This window comes from Myodes glareolus, chromosome 3, assembly GCF_982192425.1.
Source record: "Myodes glareolus chromosome 3, mMyoGla1.1, whole genome shotgun sequence".
In the NCBI taxonomy this organism is placed as follows: domain Eukaryota; kingdom Metazoa; phylum Chordata; class Mammalia; order Rodentia; family Cricetidae; genus Myodes; species Myodes glareolus.
Window position 1 is genome coordinate 95,362,203 of NC_142028.1, and position 23,400 is coordinate 95,385,602.

Genomic DNA, 23,400 nt, shown 5'->3' on the forward strand with positions numbered 1-23,400 from the left:
TTCACATTATGGCATGATGATACAACAAAGATTTCCCAACTATGACAAAGGAAATTGATTCTTCTAAGACAAGAAATTTTCTGATGACCTGATCTTAGAATTTCTAGACTCTTCATGTAGGTAAAACCAAAGTGTACTGGTGACAATATATTCAGGGAAAAGTATTTATTTACAGAAATCTGAGTAGACACTGATATGAGCTTAGCCGTAGCCATCCTGATTAGTCACTTGAGGATATATAGAAATTCATACCTATGCTGTAGTTTTGAAGAAAGTTATAGAGTTTACACTTTTCTTTTTTAATATTTATTTATTTATTTATTTATTTATTTATTTATTGTGTATACAATATTCTGTCTACGTGCATGCCTGAAGAGAGCACCAGGCCTCATTACAGATGGTTGTGAGCCACCATGTGGTTGCTGGGAATTGAACTCAGGACCTTTGGAAGGGCAAGCAATGCTCTTAACCACTGAGCCATCTCTCCAGCCCTGAGTTTACACTTTTCTAAATCAGGTTTTCTAAGGGGTAGAGAACTTTTATTTCCTCACAATCAGGACACTAGATGAAATAAAAGCATATTTGTTTTGAAAGACAGCTTTCTCTGTCTTCAGAAGATAACATTAAAATTTAAAACTTAATGGAGCCTCCCGTTTCCTTGAAGCAAAAGTCCAGGCTGAAATTGACAGAGTGATTGGCCAGGAGAAGCAGCCTAGCCTGGCTGACAGAGACTCCATGCCCTACACCAATGCTGTTGTCCATGAAGTGCAGAGGATGGCCAATATCGTCCCTCTAAGTGTTCCCAGGAAAGTGACAGCTGATACTACGCTGGCGGGATTCCACCTGCCCAAGGTAAGTAGGCGAAGGAATGGAAGTCTGTTAACCACTAACCCTCTGTGTGTCTAGTCCACACATTATTTGTGTCTTTGCTGCCTTCCCTAGGGCTCCATACTCCAGACCAATTTGACTGCACTGCACAGGGACCCCAAAGAATGGGCCACTCCAGATATCTTCAATCCGGAGCACTTTTTGGAGAATGGAGAGTTTAAGAAGAGAGAATCTTTTCTGCCTTTCTCAATGGGTGAGTTGTGATGAGCAGGAGGGGGTTCAGAGCTCCACCTTATCCCATCTTTTTTTCCTGGAATTTCTTTTCTGGAATCCTTACAGATGAGCCTTTCCATATATCTCCATTTTGCAGCTGGTTTCAGTCACTACACACACACACACACACACACACACACACACACACACACACACACACAGGTACAGTATCAATCCCTCCTTGCTTCTGATGGAGATTTCAACTTCCTTTGTTCTGTTTTCTGCCTCACTGACGATAGAGACCTAAAGCCTGCCTCTTGCTCAGAGCAACCAAGCTGAATTCCTGCCATTATGTAGACATTTTGACGGACACATGTTCTTTTTAAGGGATGGCTCCTGACAATGAAAGCTGAGTTTTGGGGTTTTTAGTTGTTAAATAGCTTTAACTGGTGTTTGCTTAGGTGAGAGACTTCTGTCCCATGAACAATCCCTGAATAGGTCTTCTCTTTCTAAATTCGACCCCTTTTGTTAAATGTAGTTAGTACATGCATCTGCTACACCACCTGACACGCAGGAAAGGAAATGCAGTGATGACTCTTTCTCCCTTGTGCTTTCTGCCAGGCAAGTGATTAAAGACTTCAGTGGCAGTGGTGTGGAATCAATAACCAAACATTCTGGTATATTCTAGATATTGGTTTATATACGTAATTTGGCAATTCTTTAATTTCACAGCTGTGTTTTAAATTTAATCTAAAAAAGCAAAAAACAAAAAACAAAGAACCTGAGAGCAGGAAAGCGTGGGACAGGAGATGAAGCAGAGCTGCCCCTGGGAGCATGTGTCCCACTGCCGCCTTCCAAGCTGGAATCAGTGAGCCCTGCAGAGAAAAGGACGCAGACCTAGATGAATGTGCTTCTCCTAGAGCTCAGTGTCCACCAGGTTTCCTCACACAGAAGCTGTGTTTCCTAACACTGTCTGCAGAGGGTGACAAATGCTGCACAGAAGGCACTGAAATGCTTGATATGATCATTAAGTTTGCCTGATTATCTAAGGCAGTGTCTCTTCTCATGATGTGGAGACTCGGACTGGGAGGAGACTGCATTTGCCTGCACAGCTTGTGTTGATCCAGAGCTGGTGTTTCTTGAGGCTCGAGTGCCCTGGGCTTGTTCTGACCTCTTTGTCTTTCCATCTGGGACTGTCTGTCCCTTTTTTCACTGTTCACAACACACTTTAATAAGAAAGCTGATAAGATACAGAGACTTTCTCCATTCTTCCTGTTTATAAAAATTATAATATAATATATAATATAAAATTATAAAAACAAAACCTCAGATGCATATTTCACTTATTCGACTTCTCTAAGTCAATGAATCAGGACAATGAAATACTGAAAGGCTAGGAATTTATTCCTTTTTGTATTTCAAATAAATGCCTTGTGTGATAATTCTTAGGACTATGGTGAGAAGAATGAGAATAGACTCCAACATGCCTTTCCCAGGAAGATGTTCCTCCAGGCCCATTGCTGCCCAGGAACATGCCTTCGCCTCCCTATAGTGCAAAATCCTCTTTCTATAGAGGCCTCTTGCCTCACTCAGTAATGAATTCTCCCATCTATACCAGTTGTAAAATAAAGTAGCAACACAGAGAGACCCACAGGTGCTGTTATTAAGAATGTTATTACTTACTCTAAATTACACACTTTTTTAGCAGGCCAATTGTGTCAGATAATCACCACAGCAATACGGTTATTAATACTCAGGCAGAAAAGGAATCAATGTTTCCTTTCACTCCATAAGCAGATTCCATAAAGGAGAGAAGAGAGTTCTTTCTTTTTCAACATCACATTTTCCAAGAACTGACAGAGCAGGGTCTGATGCTCTTGTTTGTAGTTTAGTTCTCTTTATGATACATCCAGACCGTGACTTGTCCCCAAAGTTATGGACTCATCCATTTGAGGATTTCCCACGTGCATGTCCTTTCTCTCAGTTAGCATCACAAACTGCATCATTTGGTAAGAACCTGTTACTGCTCACAGGTTTCCACATGAGCTCAATGGCTAGGTGATCTTTGCTCCCCTGCATTACATCTCATCCTGTGCTCTGATTGGTGGTGATCAAGATCTCTAGAAACAGAATAGAGGACAGAGCAGTGATTAGTACAAGCTGGGAACTGTCACGCCATAACTGACACTGTAAGCCTCATGACCATCTGTTTAATATTGCATTCTACATATTATTGTTTGATAAAAAGAACCAGCATTTATGGAAAATGACTAAATTTAGTCTTGGGGAAGGAAAACCTCTACGTTTGGAATACACTGTTATTCAAAAATCAGGAAACACCACCTTGAGTAGTCAGGTCTGAAATATTTGGGGTTTTAAAACAAGTGTTGGTTAGCAATGGGTTGTAACACTTACTGATGAACATGAGTATTTAAATATAGAGGGGCGAGTAGCATTGGAATGTCAACACAGGGCCGGGAATACGAGCACTGGTTGCTCTTCCAGACAAGCCAGGTTTCATTCCCAGTACCCACATGGCAGCTCACAATCTTCTCAGGGATCTGTCCCCTTCTTTGGGGTACAATGGGCACTACACACATGTGTTGCAGAGACATACATGCAAACAAAACATTCACATACATAAAATGAAAATAAAGTTTAGTTTTTTAAGAACTGAAATATATATACATGAGAGATGTGATAGATTTTCTAATGTCAAAATTGGGAGCCAGTTGCAAAATTTGGAAGAGAAATACCAATAGGACCAAGCAGATGAAGATTAATTTACTAACAGTCTCAAAATAAGTTTACATACAGAAATTAAAGCACTGATTAAGGAAGAATGTGGTAGACTCTGCCATCATAAAATGTTCCCCGACAATAAAATCTCAAAATCAATCGCCAGCAGAGGTAGAAGAAAATCCCATATAACATAAGTGACACCTGACCAACAGGGCAGATGCTCATGGCCCCAATCTGCCCATTAGGTAAACAAGGAGATACTTAGAAAACCATACTCCATACTCTTAAAAACAAAAACAAAATCACTTGAAAGGTATGAAAAAGTTGGGAAATCAGGCCCGAGTGGAGAGGACAAAAGAGATGCCACCTCTAGGCCTAGCATGTGACATCAATGTTTCCTATGATGATGCAGGGGAGTGGAGGGACAGACAGCTGCCCGACACATCTTCAGGTTTGTGGACGTGAGTCCTGAGCTTATATGAGAAAGGCGGGAAGAAGCATGTGCATTCAGGACACCACAGTCTTTGTCACACTGAATCTTGCTGATCATTATCTCAGTTCTGGTCACACAGGATTTTAGTGTCTAGAAAATGGCCACCTCTAGGGGTGGAGCAATTAGCCCTTGGTGTTGAGCAAATCTCCATTCCTCCTGGAGACATTTTCTTTGCAGGATGTGGACCTCTCAGAGCAGAGATTCTAGAAGGGAAGATAAGCTGTTGTCCTCTATGAGATCAAAGGTCCTGGACCTGTCATTCAAAGGTGCATGCAAGGTTCTGCTGCTCTTGGATGCTCTCAGAGAATGACTGGAGACTTCTGGGTGCAACTTCAGGGCTTTGCAGGAGAATGACTAGCTGTTCTCAATTTGATAGCTGTATCTTAAATCCTCCTACCTCAGCATCTTCATCCTTGAAATCTGGGATGATGATGGCCAGGAGTAGATGTGTACTCACTAAATAATGGACCTGCCTGTCTGTAGGGTTCAACAGGAATATGATTCAATAGTTGAGACAGGAGACAGATACAAAATGAGTGAAGAGATGTCTTCTAGTTGTTCATCATTAACAGCTAAAATCTTTGCAAGGGAAAGCCTGTATGTCTTCCACTTTCATGTTAGGGACTCAGCTCTAACACCTACTTATATTGGAATCTTTTTTTATTCTCTACATTTTATTTTATTTACATATGTGTAAATGTGTCTTTCTATGTGTACATAATATGTATGTGTGAGATGGAGCCTATAGAGGCCAGAAAGAGGCAGTGAATCTTGAGTTGCAGGTGTTTGTGAACCTCCTGATGTGGATGCTGAGATCTGAATATAGTACTCTAATAGAGCAGTAAATAATATCAATCATTAAGCTATCTCTTCCACAAAAGGGTTATATAGTAGTCCATGATTTGGCTGCTAAGTCATTATGTGGTCTATCCAGTTCAGGGGTCTCGTTCACAGTACAGGATGCCAGCTTCCAGAACTGTACTAGGGTTGCAGAAAGAATGTCTTTTTATTTTTTATTACTTCATCAATAATACCAATAAAAATTCTCACTTCCTCCCCTCCTCCCACTTCTCTTCCGACCCCCGCCCCACCCCGCTTTGATCCTGGAGTTCCAATTTCAGTGGAACGTTCCACATTCAGACACGTATGAGACATAAATAAACAGCTGGGCACAAAGCCCAGTGACAGTTCAAGATTTATGAAGGAAAATGGAAATGCCAGTCCCTGTAGTCACTAATACCAACTAAGAAAGTATGTCATCTTCTGTTTCATTTCCTGCAGGAAAGCGAGCTTGCCTCGGAGAACAATTGGCCAGGTCTGAGCTCTTCATTTTCTTCACTGCTCTTGTGCAAAAATTTACTTTCAAGCCGCCAGTCAATGAGAAGCTGAGCCTGAAGTCTAGAATTATCATCCCCATTTCCCCGGTCAGTCACCGTCTCTGCGCTGTCCCTAGACTGTGAAGTCAGAGGCAGAAAGAGAAAAGAGACGAACAACTGAGCAATCCTCTGAGCCACTGGGGCTGCTCTTATGTGAAGGGACAGAAGAAAGGTGACCGGGAAGGATGGGAAGATTAGGGTACAGTTACTGGATCCATGTCCTGGACTGCTGTGTCCTCTGAATTGGTGGTGGATACGTCATCACTTATAAATCTTTTCATCTAAGAGTTACAAAGAGAATGGTGCTTTCCTCCTGTAAAGAAAGTGCTCGTAAATATGAAAGGTGGATTAGAGACAGCATGGAAATCATTAAAGTCATATCATAAAATTGCACCTTTAGTTCACTTCCTGCCTCCTTCATAAATGTGCACTGGCTTCTAGATGTTAAATTCTTCCCTGGGAAAGTGGTACAAATGTCTTTTTTCCATCTCATAGCCTGTGGAGGCTTGCTGAGAACAGAACTATAGACACTAGTTCTGGAAGGGTGTGGTTTGAGGTCAGTTTCTTAGCTGTCAGTGGACTCACCAAAATTAAAGAGAGCACAGGGCTGTCCTAAAAATTTAAGATTTTCATGCCCAAGATGAGACCAAATTTTACTTGGGCAAAAGATCTGCTTCTGTGCACAAAGTAAAAACATTTTCCAGAAATGATTCTTATATACTAAAGTGCCCCACATTACCAGTTTATGCCAATGAATTTATAGGATGGCTTTGGTCTACAATCTGGAATAAGTAACTTACCAGATATTTCTCCGTGGAGTGGTGAGAGACATATGGTCTTGTTCATGTGTTCACCCAGGTACACAGTTAATTTTTTTTTATTCAAAATAGCACTGAAATGTACTTGTAAAATGGAGGGTATCAAGGAAAGGCACACATTAAAAAACCTCTGTTCTGCTCTCAGTGGAGGAACGTAGAGCAGGGCACAGCACAGGATGGTCTCAATGCAGAATGTATTTTATTGACAGGACTAAGTACCATGTTACCACAGGAGCCACAAATGTCAGAAGCAGTTCACCATGACACCTCATGGAAATGTCTACCCATCAGTCCTTTTTAAATGTTTATAAAAAATTATATAAAGTTAGTCTCCCTCCCATTCAAGAATTATACAAAGAGTTTGTGGTTGCCCCTTACAACCTGGTCATTGCTCTCTGACTCCGGATGCCCCACTGCTCCTTCCCTTTTCATGATGCTCTAACATTCCCTCCCATCTTTACTTCAACCTGACATGTCGGGTACAAGCCATATGGCAGAAAAGGAAGTCATTTTATCAAATGCATCTCAGAAAGTAGATCTTCTCTTAATATGTCCCACAAAGATACATAGAATTAGATCACTACAATGAACAGCTAAAATAAGCAGGACTTTGTGGGAAAGGAAGCAACTTATCAGGGCAGAAATGACCAGAATATCCAGTCTTTACCCACTTGTCCAATTCCAAGCCTCCTGATCCCATTATTGTGATAAGTAACAAAAAGGAAAGTAAAAATAAATAAATAAATAAATAAATAAATAAATAAATAAATAAATAAATAAATACACTAGTATACCAGGCTTGAGGACAGGAACATGGGCCATGTGACTTAATGTAGCCTTTTAAACCAGTAATCTTGGCTTTTCTTCCTTTAAATGGGGTTCAAGGGGATTGAAAGATGGTTCACAGGTCAAGGACACTTGCTGCTCTTCCAGGGAACCCTGTTCTGATACCTAGCACTCAGCTGCAACCATTTGTCAATACTGCTTGGAGGGAATCTGATTCCCTCTTCTGGTCTCCACATTCACATACATGGCACACAGATGTTCATGCAAAGCATCAATACATATTTTTAAATAAAATAAAATGGAGTATAGGAGAAGAAATGTTGCCATCTGGTGGAAATGGTAGAATGCAGAACTGAAAAATCTTACAGAGTAAAGCACTTGCTGTTGTAGGACTCCATAAGGAAACAAGACAAGGTTGCTCTCTCCCCAATCTACCTGTCACATGGCATTCATGAAACATCTACGTCTATTCATCCCAGTTAGGCAGAGCACCAATCGACCACAGAAGGTCAAACATTTGAGTCATTAATTGGGGGTGGGGTGTGAAAGGAGCATGGATGATTCAAAGGCATCTGAACCAAAGACTGCCCTGCTTAACTGACAGGCAGGTTTGCAGCTGAGAGTCCCTTCCCCATCCCCTAACCCAGCAACAGCTTTCTGTTTGTATAACCTGGGGAGTGTAGATGGTGAGCCTTCCCACTATCCTAAAGTGTTCTTAGCACCCCCTCTCCCAAGGGTTATCTTAGCTGTGGTGAAACTCCATGACCCTTGGGAGTGGGGTGATTTCAATGCTGGTCTCCAAGAAGTGAAACTGTTGGGAAAGTTTAGGAAGTATGGCTTTGTTGCAGTAACTGTGGCCTTATTTGGGGGAAATGTGTCACTAGGGGGGAACTTTGGGGTTTCAAAAAGAATCTTTATTAATTTTGATTGTATCCACAGTTTTTCTATTCCTGCAAAAACAAGAGTTAAATCCTCCTCCCTTCACCAACATAGCACATCTTCTGGTTTCCATTGTGAGGTTCTTTCCCATGAGGACAACACATCCTTAAAATAAACCCACAGACTTAATTCAGAAGACTTTTTTATTATCCAATGTCTCTCTGCTGCTATTGCCCCTTTCTCATTAGCATTAAGAAAATTCAAGGTTAATAAAGCATTATGTAATCTATTTCTGGGGGAATTTTCCATCCCTTTCTATTTGTTTAATATATCCTTTATAGGTTGATTTGAGCTTTCTATGACTGCCTGGCTTGTAGGATTGTGTGGTATACCTGTAATATATGCTTAGTATTATAATAAGCAAAAAACTGTTTCATTTTCCTAGAGACATATGCTGGACCATTATCTGTCTTTATCTGTGAAGGCATACCCTGATGGCCATAACTTCTAACAAATGTGTGATTACTGAATCAGCATTTTCTGAGCTGAAAGTAGTTGCCCACTGAAAACCTGAATAAGTGTCAATAGTGTGCTGTATATATTTTAATTTTCCAAATTCTGAAAAGTGGAACACATCCATCTGTCAGATTTCTTTATTTTGAGTACCCTTTTGGCAAGTCCCTACAGGTAGCGGTGTTTGATTATAGAAAGAACAAGTAGGACATCTCTTTATAATTTCCTTAGCTTGTTGCCATGTAAGAGAAAATCTTTCTCTAGACCTTTGCTATTGATATGATGTTTTGAATGAAATTCTGAGGCCTGCAACATTCCAATCAATAATTGATCAATTTCTGCATTACCTCGTGCTAGAGGACCTGGCAGATCCATATGGGGTCAGATGTGTGTTATGTATATAGGACACAGCCTATCCCTGATTATGTCTTGCACCTGGATAAATAATGAAGTCAATTCTCTATCATCTGGTATAAATTCAGTCGTTTCAATATACCAGACAACTCTTTAGGCATATTGCGAATCAGTAAGTATATTACAAGTTTTTATTAAACTCTTAGGATCATGAGAACAGCATAAAATTCTGCCTTCTAGACAAAATTATAAGGGCTTTGTTCCACCTTACTTAATTCCTCTGATTTGTAACCTGCCTTTCCTAATTTATTTGCATAATTATAAAATATATGAGCTCCAGCTATTGGAGCATCATGTACAATTAGTGGAAGAATCCAAAAATATTCTCTTTATAAAGTTAGGTTGACCACTTTTGGGATAATTGCTATTAATTTCTTTTAAAAAATTAGCACAAACTCTTTGCCATGGTGGATTGTCTTCCCATAATTTTTTATTTCATCAGTAGTGAGAGGCACTATAATCTCTGCTGAGTCTATACCTGCTAGTTGACAAAGTCTCAATTTACCTTTTATAATTAATTTAGAGACTTTTTCCACATAAGCTTTTATTCTTTTACTTGGTTTATGTGGTAGAAAGATCCATTCTAAGATAATATTGTCCCTCTGCATTAAAATTCTTGTAGGAGAAATTCTATAAGGCAATATGATTAGAATACAGTTAAGATTTGGATTCACCCTATCCACATGTGCCTCCTGTAATTTCTTCTCAACAATCGTCAATTCCTTTTCTGCTTCAGCTGTTAATTCTCTGGGACTATTCAATTCTTTATCATCAACAAAGGTTTTGTTTAAATGAATTATTACATCAGGTGTTATATCAACAGCTGGTGGTAGACTGGAAATGTCTCCGAACAATCTTTGAAAGTCATTAAGAGTCTGCAACTGGTATCTCCTTATTAGTGCCTTTTATGTTCTAATTTTCTGCAAACATATTTTACAACCTAGGTAATTTACAGAATCTCCTCTCTGTATTTTTTCAGGAGCAATTTTCAATCCCCATTTTGGCAAAACTTTCTTTACTTCTTCAAAATTTTTTTCTATGTTTGAATAGGATAGCAAAATGTCATCCATGTAATGGTAAATTATAGACTTTGGAAATTACTTACATATTATTTCCAATGGCTGACTTACAAAGTATTGGCACAGAGTCTGGCAATTGAGCATTCCTTGTTGGAGGACAGTCCACTGATATTGCCTAGCAGGCTGAGAATTATTATAAATAGGCACTGTGATGGCAAATTTTTCTCTATCCGTTTCTTGTAAAGGTATAGCGAAGAAACAATCTTTCAAATCAATAACTATAAGAAGCCATCCTTTTAGTAATAGAGAAGGCAGAGAAATTCCAGATTGTAGAGTGCCCATAGGCTGAATTACCTTATTGACAGCTCTTAGATAAAATGGAGACCATTCTCCATTTACCAGATTTCTTTTTAAAAAATTACAGGGGAATTCCAAGAGCTGGTTGATTCTTCAATATGGTGAGCATCTAGTTGCTCTTATACCAGCTGTTCTAAAGCCTGCAGCTTTTTTTTTCTGTTAATGGCCTTTGCTTAACCCATATTGGTTTTTCAGTTAACTATTTTAAATGTAGTCCTGTTGGAACCTCTAAAGGTTTGCTAATTGCTTTATGTTCTTTTACGCCTGAATGGCTGGTGATCTTTGTGTATAGTAATATAATGTCCTTCCCAGAATTATGAGTTCCTGGGACAGCAGGAATGTTAATCTGGTTATTCCAATGCTGTAGCAGGTCACAGCTCCATAAATGTACTGCAATATTAGCCACATATGGCCTCAGTTTCCCTCTATGACCTTCTGGCCCAAAGTAGTCAACCCATCTCATGCTTTGCTTAACTTGAGATAAGGTTCCAATTCCTAGTAGTTGAGCATCTGCCTCTTGAAGAGGCCAATTTGAATGCCAAGATTCTGGAATAATGAAATTCACATTGACCCCTGTGTCTATCAAACCAAAAATTACAATGCCGTGTATACACACTCTTAGCTTTGGTCTTTGATCATTTATAGAAGTCTGCCAGAATATACACATCCTATTTCCAATTGGAATTTTTGATTTATCCTCTATGTTTATGCCATCATCTAGAACAGTATGGTCTATTACAGAATGCACTGGATTTTTAATTTTCCTGGTGAGACATGTCTTCCACAATGAATGGGAATGACTGGACCACTTTTGGCTTGTGGGCCCTCAAGAAGTTTCCCTATGACATCAGGTTGGTTTGTCTGTCTTTTGTTGATCTTCACTCATTGGTCCGTTGTTGGCCTTTGCCATATCTTCTACATATACTTGAAGGCTGAGTCCTCCTTGTCATTCCCAGAGGAGATATTATTCCCAGGAATTCCTTGTCTACAATCCCTTCTCAGATGTTCTATTCTACCACAATTAAAACATTTGGCATTTTGTTGTCTCCTCATTCCTTTGGAAAGCATACAGATTACCACCCTGGAGAGATAATCTATCTGCTAACCTATCATAACTTTTTAACAAATTTTGACTTTCAAATTCAACAGTATGAATTCTTTCAGATAAGTTCTCAGTACCCTTAGATATGGATTCAATTTTGTCTGTCAAATTAATGTTACCCTCTTTAACAGTATCTTTTTTTCAGGTAACTTTTGATTTTTTGAAGGTATTAATCCTGTCAACTATTGTTCATTATTAGTCTATAAAACTGTATCATTCCTAAAAGTGCCACATTGTTTCTGAATGATACAATAGGAAGGAAAAAAATTGAGTCCCAATATCCATTAAATTGAAGTATCTCCCTAACCATATAAGCCTTGCGAATACAATCCATAGAATAGGCAAAAATGTACTAAAAGTTTCAATATTAATTATTCTGCCATATTGATTTATTAATTACCTGTTATGAAATCCAGTAAATTGTTTTAGGTGTAATAATCTTTATTGTCCAGCAGATGTCATGGTTGCAGAGTCGTGACTAGCGGCAAGGCAAACAGTGTTGACAGGAATGATCCTGAGCTGCTTTAGTTTCCAGCCTTGGTACTGGTTAAATACTGAGAAATATGCTTTGCTTGAAAAATTAAAAGCAATTAAATCAATTCCATACACGGAGCAAGAAACCCAGAACTCACAGATAGGGAGCATAAACCAGAAGTTACACAAGTCACTATGTGGCAAGAAAACTGAACCAGAGAACTGCACTGGGGAATGTAGCAGTCGTGCATGACTTGGAAATTTCCAAGTTGCCACACTCAGTAAGCTCCACTGAGGTAGTGAAAAAGAAAAAGCCAACAGAGTTACTTGGACCAGCTAGGCTGTTATGCTGTCCACCCAGTAGGTGTGCAGTCCAAATTCACATGGGCACCAGATGAAGAAGCAGGCTTAAAAGAAATCCCACACTAGCTCAGAATTGAGAATACTAGATGGTTATTTATTTATGCATAGGCTCACAAATCAATATCCTCTACTGGAACGGAGAAGAGCAACCAAATACCACAACAGGAAAAGAAGCAAGATGCAAACTTTACATTGGCATAAATAGTATAACAGGCCACACCAAAGTAGGTGGTTACTTAAAAGCTACTGGCTGTAGGATTTCCTATAGCAAGGGAAGCCAAGGAAAGAACGCAGACCAGGCAGGAATATGGGGGCAGAAGCTCATGCAAAGGTCATGAATAATTGTGCTTAGTTGCTGGTTGAGCCTGTCCAGAATGGGACACAAATTTTACATTAAAGGAAAAGTGCTGCAGGTGAAAAAGAAAAGGTCAAAGGTGAGTTGGTAGGTCAGAGAAGCTATAATGGGTAGGTTGTCATGAATCAGTGAGTTTTTGGTGGGCATAGAATGCCTGCGAAGCCATGGTCACCCCATCTGGGAACCTACCTTTTATAAAACTATACTGAGAAAGATGAACTATCTGATGGAATCATGCAATTGTACACAGATTAAAGCATAAATTATAATGTCTGAGTTATAAGTTATATAGGAATATTAAGAAGATGATCAGTTTTTACACTAAAACAGTGATAGAACTGGCAGATATTACATGAAATTTCTTTAAGAATTAAGAAATATATAGCCCCAAGGACCTAGAGGACTGGGTATTGGTGTGACATGACCATTACAATGTTGAATCACAGAAGCAGTACAACTACGTGAAGTTCTCAGCAGAAGGTGTGATGGTTAGTTTTTCTGTCAATTGACACAGGTTAGAGTCAAATAAAATGAGGGAACCTCAACTGAGACGATGCCTCCATAAAATTGGGCTGTAAGCAACACTGTAGGGTATTTTCTTAATTAGAGACTAATGGGAGTTGGCCCAAACTGGTCGGTGGTACCAGACATGGAATGGTGGTTCTCGGTACTAACTGAGAACAGATTCAACTCCCTGCAGAATGCAATAGTCCGACAGTCACTTATTGATGTCTTATATGACTTTGTGCCAACTGAGAATAAAAATATGCACTGAGTCTCATATATTTGCCATAAAGGGCTGAGATGTCTGCTGGAGAGTGACCACATAGCATGTATGCATGTGTACATGTTTGTGTGGACAAAATTCTGTCTAACATAGCCATAGTAGCTATTGAGGAAAAAGTGAAAAGCCACCAGATCTCGTGACACCTGGGAAATATTAAGGAAGAATCTTGGTTTTATATATACAATATTTATACATAAAATGTATTTATTTTTGTGTTTGTTAACATATTAATATATAATATTTGTATGCATGATATATTATATATTATATATCACATACAAATGTTTTATGTGCTATATTATGCATTTACTATATTATAAATTTTATATATGATAATTGTAATATTAAATATTATATAATACATTTTTATCACATTAAGAATGGGGAATATTATAATGCAGGGAGTTAGGAATCTGTATTGCTCCATAAGAGATAGTTGGAAATAGAAAAATTAAATGAAGGGATAACCAAATTAAATGGGTTTGACATAATGCAGATATAATTATTATCAATTTGGCAATTTATATTTTATCCTTAACAAAGTGATTTGATATTTGTAAAAAATATGAGGAATTGACTGATAAGATACAAGCCTTAAAAGACATACCAATGAAACTAAGAAAAGTATCCACACACAGACAGAGGAATTTTGATCAGAACTTACCTCAGTATTGCATGATGAAATTCAAGAGGAGCAGCTCAAGGTTTTGAGACTATCAGCTTTAATCTATCCAGTTACCTTGTCAGAATGACCACGAGATGTAGGTTGCCTCCACATCTATGCAGAAGTTAGCCAGAATCCTGTAGAAATGTTAGATTTGAGAAGATTCAAGGAGGCAGTCATTCCACATGGTATGCAATCACCTCACGTAGAGCAGGTGACAAATTCGTAGTCAATTTGAGACACAATTTTTCCAAGACTGGAAAGATTTAGCATTAGCTATAATAGATGTTAGTCCTCAGTTATCAAGGAAAACATGGTGGAAAGAGAAGGCTAGGGTCATAGAAAAATGAAATGGGGCTAGAGGAATTAATTTTTCAAAAGATCACCTTCTCAGTGAAGGTCAAAATACAGATTTGTAAAGACAGTTTTGATTTGATGATCACACCTCAGATCTGTGTTCCATAGCAGCTTTTAATGCTTGTGAGGGGATTGAAGAATCAGGAAAGAGGACTGAGTTATTTACTCAAATTATTCAAGGCCCAAAAGGAGCCTTCACGGATTTTTTGAAAGGATTGACTTCAATTGTAAATAGAATAATATCAGATTCAAAAGTTAGACAAATATTAATGGAATCTTTGACTTTTAAAAATGCTAATTCAAAATGCTGCTATGGACATAGTTGAGCACATGCCCTTGTGGTATGATTGAGCATCCTTTGTGCATATACACAAATTAGTATTGCTGAGTCTTGAGGTAGGTTTTTTCCTAATTTTCTGAGAAATCGTTATACTGATATCCAAAGGGGCTGTACCAGTTTGCTCTTACACCAGCAATAGAGGAGTGTTTCCTTTATCCCACATCCTCTCCAGCATAAGTTGTCATCGTATTCTTGATCTTAGCCATTCTGAAGGTTTAAGATGGAATCTCAGAGTTGCTATGATTTGCATTTCTCTGTTGATTAAGGATGTTGAAAACATTTTCTTAGGTGTGTTTCAGTCATTTTAGATCCATCAGTTGAGAGTTCTCTGTTTAGGTCTGTACTCCATTTTTTATTGGTTTATTTGGTCTTTTGACAACCAATTTCTTAAGTTCTTTATGTGTTTTGGAGATCAGTCCTCTGTCAGATGTGGGATTGGTGAAGATCTTTTCCCATTGTGTAGGCTGTTGTTTTCTCTTGTTGACCATGTCCTTTGCTTTACAGAAGCTTCTCTGTTACAGAAGGTCCCATTTATTAATTATTTCACTCAGTGTTTGTACTACTGGGGTTATATTTAGGATGTGGTCTCCTGTGCCAATGCATTCAGATGTTTAGTAGTGTTTCTTTCACATATGGGGCATGGATGTTCAATATTGAGTTTTCATCTTGATGGATTTTTCCTGTGACTAATATGAAGTTCCATCTTTCATCTCTTTAGATTAATTTTAGTTTTAAGTTTATTTTGTTAGATACTAGAATAGCTACACCAGTTTATTTCTAAGGTCAAAGGATTGAAAATTTTTTCCCAATCTTTTACCCTGAGGCAAAGTCTGTCTTTGAAGTTGAGGTGTGTTTCTTGTGTGCAGCAGAAGGATGGACTCTGTTTTCCTATCCAGTCTGTTAGCCTGTTTCTTTTTATACGAGAGTTGAGTCCATATATACTAAGGGATATTAATAACCAGTTATTGATAGTTCCTGTTATTTTAGTTTACATCGTTGGTAATGCTATTGAGTATGTTTGTCCCTTCTTTGTTATTTGTTGCTGTGAGATCATCTATTGTCTGTGTTTTTGTGGATGTAGGTAAAATCTTGGGTTGTAGTTTTCCTTCTAGCACTTTGTGAAAGGCTGGGTTTGTGGCTAGGTACTGGCTAAATCTAGTTCTGTTGTGGAATATCTTGTTTTGTCCATCTATAGTGACTGAAAGTTTTGCTGGGTTTAGAGGTCTGGGCTGGCATCCGTGGTCTATTAGTGTCTGCATAATGCTTGACCAGAGCCTTTTGGCTTTTATTATTTCAATTGAGAAGTAAGGTGTATTTGTGATTGGCCTGCCTTTATATGTTACTTGGCCTTTTTCCTTTGAATCTCTCAATATTCTTTCTTTTTTCTAAATTTTTAGTGTCTTGATTATTCTGTGGTAAGGAGATTTTTTTTAATACAGTCTATTTGGTTTTCTGTTAACTTCTTCTTTCGTCATGTGCATATCATTCTTCAGGTTGGTAAAGTTTTCTTCTATGATTTTCTGTTATATATTTCCTGTGCCTTTGAGTTGGACTGATGTGGGATTCCCCTCTATATACTGTGAATGCCATTGGTTAATAAAGAAACTGGCAAAATTTCACAGGAGTGGTACTGCACCAGCTACCTAGACTGGAGTGGGCCTGAGAAAGCAAGCTCCACAGGAGCAGCAGCTGATTCAGTCCAGGGACATTTGCAAACCAAGACTGAGCCAGCAACCTGGGCCAGAACAGATCTGAGACAGTGTACTCCACAGGCACAGGTACAGGGGAGCAACCACAGAGCAAATGAGCCAGAGACAGAGACCTTTGAGGGTCTGGACATGAATTTGAGACCTTCAAAGGAATAGACCTAAGCCAGGACCTCTGCGGGTCTGGGCATGAATCTGGGATCTCCAAGGGAGTAGGCAGGAACCAGAGATCTCTGTGAGTCCAAGTGTGAGTCTGAGAGACCTCAGAGGGAGTAGGCCTGAGCCAGGACCATTGTGAGTCCAGGTATTGACCTGGAATATTAAAGGAAATAGGCAGGAACCAGAAATCTCTGTGGCTCCAAGCATGACTCTGGGACCTCTGAGGGAGTAAGCCAGAGTCAGGTCCTCTGCGGGTTGGGCACAGACGAGCCTGGGAACTCTGGGGAAGTAGACTGGAGCCAGAATCTTTTACAGGATCAACACCTAGCCAGAGACCTCTGCTGGAATGGGTCCAGACCAAGGACATTTTAAAAATTAGGTCTGAGCCAACAACCTAGGCCTGAACAGGCCTGAGACAGTAAACTCCAAGGGAGTAGAACAAAGCCCAGGAGCACTGAGTACCCTCCAGGAATACTAAGTGACCCACAGGACAACTAGAACCATGGCACTGACTGTACCATGAGGAACAACCTTCTGAGCCTTGGATTCACTGGCACCTAGAACATTAATCAACAAAATTACAGACAGCCCCAACTACACCTATTATAAGAAAGAAATGAGTAGAAAAGATAAGAACTCATGCAACACCACAAAGAACAACACAACACCAATATAACCTAAAGACCTTACCACAGCTAGACTTGAACAACCACATACAGATGAAGAAGAAAAAAATGATCTAAAATAATGGCTTCATGAGAATGTTTGAAACTCTTAAAGAGGAAATGAGAAACTCCTTCAAAGAAAGAGAGGAAAAGACAAAAATTGGAAGACATCAGCAACCAAAATGCACTTCAACCAAAGAATGGATAAGAAAACTGTGGTACATTTACACAATCGAGAGCACTACACAGCAGAAGAAAATAACTACATCTTGAATTTTTACAGACAAATGAAAGGAGTTAGAGAACATCATTTTGAGTGAGGTAACCCAGACCCAGAAAGAAAATTATCACATGTACTTACTCATCAGTTGTCTTTAAACATAAAGCAAAGAAAACCAGCCTTCAAATCATAATCTCAGAGAACCTAGACAACAATGAGGACCCTAAGAGAGACATACATAGATCTAATCTACATGGGTAGTAGAAAAAGACAAGATCTCCTGAGTAAAATGGGAGCATGGGGACCTTAGGAGAGGGTTGAAGGGGAGGGGAGAGGCAGACAAAGGAGCAGAGAAAAATGTAGAGCTCAAGAAAAATCACTAAAAAATAAAAATAAATAAAAATAGACGTAGACAAGGAAAAAAAGAGTATTTTCTATTGCAAACCCAAATATTCTTTTTAATGATACAATGAAACAGAGACCTTAAAATCTAACACTGCACTTTAGTGATACTAGTTTTATCTTGTAATATTACGATTGGTACACCAAGCTAGATGTTAAAATATCAAATCATAACTTTATGTACAATAAAAATATTTTATTAATTACATCTTGTAATATAGACAAAATACATATCAAAACAGACAACATATATGACTTTATAAAGACAAAAGCCCAGAAATCATATAAAGTGAGCTCTACTCACAGGCTGATTCTAAAATTAATCTTTCAAATTCACCTCTTAAGTCTGTCAAGCAGAAAGCATTTAAGTAATTGCATTCCTTCCATTTGTTTTCCTGACATAGAATATTTTGTTCCTTTGAAACACCAACTTAGAGAAGAAAAGAATTTGTTTTGCCTGATACTTTCATAGGATGAAGTTTGTTTTAATAGTGTAGGCATTGAACCAGGAGAATGAGACTCATCCATTGGGCAATAGGAAGGCAGTCAGACCATACATCATCTTCACACAGGAAACTAAGAGAGAAAATGGCAAGTGAGGTCACGTTGAACTTATACAAATCCACCTACAGTAACTAACTTGTTCTAGCAAGGGTCTGTCTCTTAAAGGACTCCTGAAGGAGTCAAAGCATTCATCCAGACACAGACACACTCACACACTCACATATATGCACGCACAGACACACACACACACACAGAGAGAGAGAGAGAGAGAGAGAGAGAGAGAGAGAGAGAGAGAGGGAGGGAGAGAGAGAGAGAGAGAGAGAGAGAGAGAGAGAGAGAGAGAGAGAGAAGTTCGATCAGGTATGCCAAGAATAGCAATTTTAACAATATTTTCTAAATAAATGCAGAAACAAAGTGACTAGAGTGTTGCTATAACTCAGGAGTGCTAAAACAGGAAAAAAAATACTTTCTATGGTTACACAAATGTCAGTAGAGATTTCTTCAATGTTCTTGTGAATTGGTATGCCTGTAAAGAACTTTCCTTTCTGCCTCTTCTGCAAGGCTGATTAACTGACTATTTAATTATGGAGAGATTAAAGTGCTCCAGGACAGGGGCAAGATACAAATGAACTTTAGTGCCCTTCATAGTCACCAATAACCTACCTCACTCAGAGTGATGTTTTCCAGCTTTTTGATTGGCCTGCAAAATTCAAGATGTTATTATTTTTTCTTCTGTGTAGTATTCCATTGTGTAAATGTAGCACATTTTACTTCTTCAAATTTCCTTATCCATTTTCAGCATACATACATAGATGTAATCTACATGGGAAGTAGAAAAATACAAGATCTCCTGAGTAAATTAAAAACATGGGAATCTTGGGGGAGGGTTAAAGGGGAGAGGAGAGGCAGGGAGGGGAGCAGAGAAAACTGTAGAGTGCAATAAAAATCAACTACAACAAAAACCTCTAACATCAGCAGGAGGTAAGTCCATGGATGGGTTTCATTGGAGGGTGGGTTATAGTTGGAAGAGGTAGGTCACTGGAGTGTCTTTGAAGAATATACTTGTCCCCAGTTTATTCCCCATATGGGTCCTGGTTGCACTTCAATGTTGTTCTCCCTGTGTAATGTTCTGCCTTGCCATGGTACAGACACAACAAGTGCCTATATCCTGAAACTTCTGAACTCATGTGCTGAAATAAATAAATGTTTCATGTCATGAAACATTTTTACAAATGTGATAAGAGTTATGGGTGAAAAATGCTGTCACTGTAGCACATTCAAGACAATTGTTTTTGACCAAAGGTGAAGGGTAGTGATAACATTGCTTCCATGTAGTAAAGAAAATTCAGGCTCCCTACATTTTTTTAGATGGGATCTTTCTCTGTCCTTGAACTCATCAAGTATACAAGACTATCTGTCCAGTGAGACACAGGAATCATTCTGTCTCTGCTTCCGTGTACTCTAGGATTAGAAGTGCATATCACTATATCCAAACATTTTTCCTGGATTCTGAGAATCAAACTCAGACCCTTATGTTAGTATGGCTATTGATTCACTGACTGAGATTTCTTCATAATCAAACTTTTTCTTTAGGGATGCAAAATGTATATTTTTTCTATATTTATTTATAGGTATCCTGCCTACCTTTCTATTCTTATATATGGTAGAGTTTATTTTGACCAATAGTGTCTACGACTATGCAGGAAGTATGGCAGTGGGAAGCCTGAGCTGAAACTGAGACATCACATCTCAACTGCAAACAATAGCAAAGGAAAACCATAAGCAGAGCCATGAGGAAAACCCTCAAATCCATCCCCTGCGACATTCTTCCTCCAGTGAGGCTCTGTCTCGGAAAAGTTCAGTGGCTTCCCAAATTACACCACCATCTAGGACTAAGTGTTTAAAACCTAGAGCTTTTGCAGCACATTTAATCTTCCTCATTTGCACTTTTAGCTCCTTTAGGTGCATGGCTATTCTATGATGCAAAATGCATTTGGTATAACTTTGGAAGTCCCTAGAGACTTCAGCAGTCTCAATATTGTTCAAAAATCCAGTATCTTCTGAGGTTCCAGGCAATCTCTTAACTTTGGTGCACTATGAACTCCCCAAATTTATATAGGTCTAGCATACAGTGGCAGATAATATATATTCCCATTCATTCCAGCAGTGAAGAATGGAGGTATAGCAAGGAAATAGAAGCAAAGGAAAGCTAAAACCTAAAAAAAAATCAAATACCAAATCCTGTAAGCCAATGTCTCATTTCTAGAAATTTATTTTTATGGACTAAGAGGGTTCCAACCCTGTACCTTTGCTGCCTGCAACATAAATATCTCTCTAGGGCTTTTATATGCAGCCTCCTTTGCAGGGATCTCCTTCTCCAACATCTTGGAGATTCTACTTCAACGCAGTTTCCACTTCAAAAAATTTCTGTAATGGCCTTTTATAGCCTTCTAATGAAAACTCTACTGTTAGAATTTACCTTGGCTCAGTAGCTCTTTGAATCTCCAAAGAAAGAATCATCACGCCCCCCTTCACTGTTGCATCTCCCATATCCCCAAAGCAGGAGGATGGCACTGGAAAGTTCAGATGCCATTTTGTGATGACGTTTTGACCCTTTCAATCACTTTTTCAATGACTTTTGTTTTTCAGAGGCAGGAGACTTGCCTCTTTGGACTTTCTCTTTCCACAGATTAGAAGCTTACCTGGGTGAGGTCTTCATGTTAGGGGATCCTTTTCATTTTTCAGAGAAGAACAGTAGACGTCTCCTTAATTTCAGTAAACGCTTTAACCATGACTGGCATTTGTCCACTATGGGCTTAGGGGAAAACAGTAGGCTTTTTATTTCTCCTTTTCTTTCCAAAGTATATGTTTTTAATTTTATTCTACATATTTGCTATTTTTAATTTTAGAAGTAATAGTAAGGAGTAATTGCCATGCCACCGTGTCAATGTTTTAAAAATTTTCTCTGTGAAAGGTATTAGTCTATTACTTTTCAATTCAGCCTTCTGAAAATTCTTAGAGGAAGGGCAGAAGGACACCAGATTCTACATTAAAATGTCACATGAGTGGCCTACAACTCAGTTGCTAATGAAGTCCTTACTTTCTTCTGAAGCCTCATGATCTTTGCCTACACTACTATGCTTCAGGCTGCTAATAGAATGGCCCCTTAAGCTCTGTTAACAGCAGAGAACCACTCTAATCCAGTGTTGCAGTATCTATCACATTCAAAAACAAATAAAATAAAGCCTAACATGCTCAGATTCATCCCAGCAGCAGCCCCATTTTTGTACCAATTTCTTTATTAGTTATTCTTTTATGACTAGATCAAATTCTGCGACCAAAAACAACTTATAGAAGGAAGAGTTTCTTTGGTTTATGGTTCCAAGAAAAGACTCCATAAATGTCATGGAGGCATGACAGCAAATATACAGAGTGAAGAACTGAAAATCTCTGTATTAGTTAAGACTAGATCAAATTCCATGACCAAAGGCAACTTATAGAAGGAAGAGTTTCTTTGGTTTATAATTCCAAGAAGAGTTTCCGTAAGTGTCAGGTAGGCATGGCAACAGATATACAGAGTAAAGAATTAAAAAATAGAAAAAAAATCACATATCAAGTACATAAAGGAAGCAGAGAGAAATGGCTAGCTTTGTTACCTTGAAGGCAAATTCCATAATGACTTTCTTCAATACCCATCAACTTCTCTGAAGTAATTGGTGCTACCAGAAGAGGATATGTCTTACTGTCAAGAAAAGACTGAGTTCTTAAAACATTTTAAATGCCATATTCTGTAGGTCTTTGAAAAAATTTGAAGAATACGTAACCATCTGAAATATATCTCTAAATCTTGAAAACCTAACTAACATGACTACAGTTTGATTATTATAGATGATTATATATTAATCTGTAATTTTGATTATATATTACATTTTCAAATGACCTACACAAATGCAATACCTTAAACAAGAGCATAAATATATATACACTATGTATATATATTTTGTATCAAATTAATTTTGTAGCAATAGTCCTAGATTCATACCAATGCAAAGTATTCACCTCTATATCATGCCCCCCTATAAATTAAAATAAACATATATAAATAATGATTTTGGGAATTTGGGCATTGTTTTCTCCAAACTGTTTCCTGCTCTTTCTTGTATGGACTATTTTTAAGGTTCATGAAGACCTTTTGTGGAGTCTTGGTCCATCAAACCACATTAGCCTGGAAGGAGTCACAGTTTCTCATCTTCTGTGAAAACAGAAGCAGAATTTCTTTTCCAATATCATTTCCTTAGACCCAAATTTTGAAGTCAAGATACTCTTAAAATATACATGTTGGTTTAGTTTAGCAGCCAATTCATTGAAATGTCTCTCTGTACTTAGCTCATTTACAGTCAAAAAACTAACAGAAAACACAACAATATATATTATCCAGACTCTTTGTGTATTTTTCCATCTTTACATGGGATCTTTTTTTTAAGTAATTTTATTAAATTATAAAAGCTTCCATTTCCGCCCCTCCTCCCAACACCCTCCCACTCCCCCCACTCCCTCTCCTCCTCCCTCTTTGTCCCTAAGGGTAGTCAGGGTTTCCTGTCCTGTGGGAAGTTCAAGCTCCTCCCCTTCCCTCCAGGTCCAGGAAGGTGAGTATCCAAACAGTCAGGATCCCCAAAATCCAGTAAATGCAGAGGAAACAAGTCCCAGTGTCATTGTCAATGGCTTCTCAGAAAGACTCCGGGCTAGCCACATTCAGAGAATCCAGCCACATTCAGAGAATCTGGTTGGATCATGTCCTCGTTCAGTCCCAGTCCAACTGGCCTTGGTAAGCTCTCATTAGATCCGTCCCCTTGTATAGGTGGGT

The 23,400-nt window shown here is 38.6% G+C and overlaps 1 protein-coding gene and 1 long non-coding RNA gene across 11 annotated transcripts in view; one reads left to right on the forward strand and one right to left on the reverse strand.

Annotated features, from left to right (window-relative positions):
* The window catches only part of LOC125412617 (cytochrome P450 2J3-like), a 53,350-nt gene that overhangs the window by 15,514 nt on the left and 14,436 nt on the right, over positions 1-23,400 (forward strand). For 2 of the 10 annotated variants that reach the window (XM_087904839.1, XM_087904837.1), the window contains 3 exons: positions 665-852; positions 943-1,081; positions 5,558-6,045. In XM_087904839.1, the coding sequence (XP_087760965.1) occupies positions 665-852; positions 943-1,081; positions 5,558-5,736 (506 nt within the window). In that variant the 3' untranslated portion in view covers positions 5,737-6,045. Of the gene's footprint in view, positions 1-646; positions 853-942; positions 1,082-1,773; positions 2,371-5,557; positions 6,046-23,400 lie in introns of those variants that run through there. The other 8 variants (XM_087904834.1, XM_087904832.1, XM_087904835.1 and 5 more) reach the window with 5 other exon arrangements.
* LOC148122749 (uncharacterized) lies at positions 2,700-14,322 on the reverse strand. The gene is made up of 3 exons (XR_015737560.1): positions 14,184-14,322; positions 11,941-12,111; positions 2,700-3,161 (listed from the first exon to the last, which is right to left on the reverse strand). It is a non-coding gene; the product is annotated as an uncharacterized LOC148122749 (long non-coding RNA).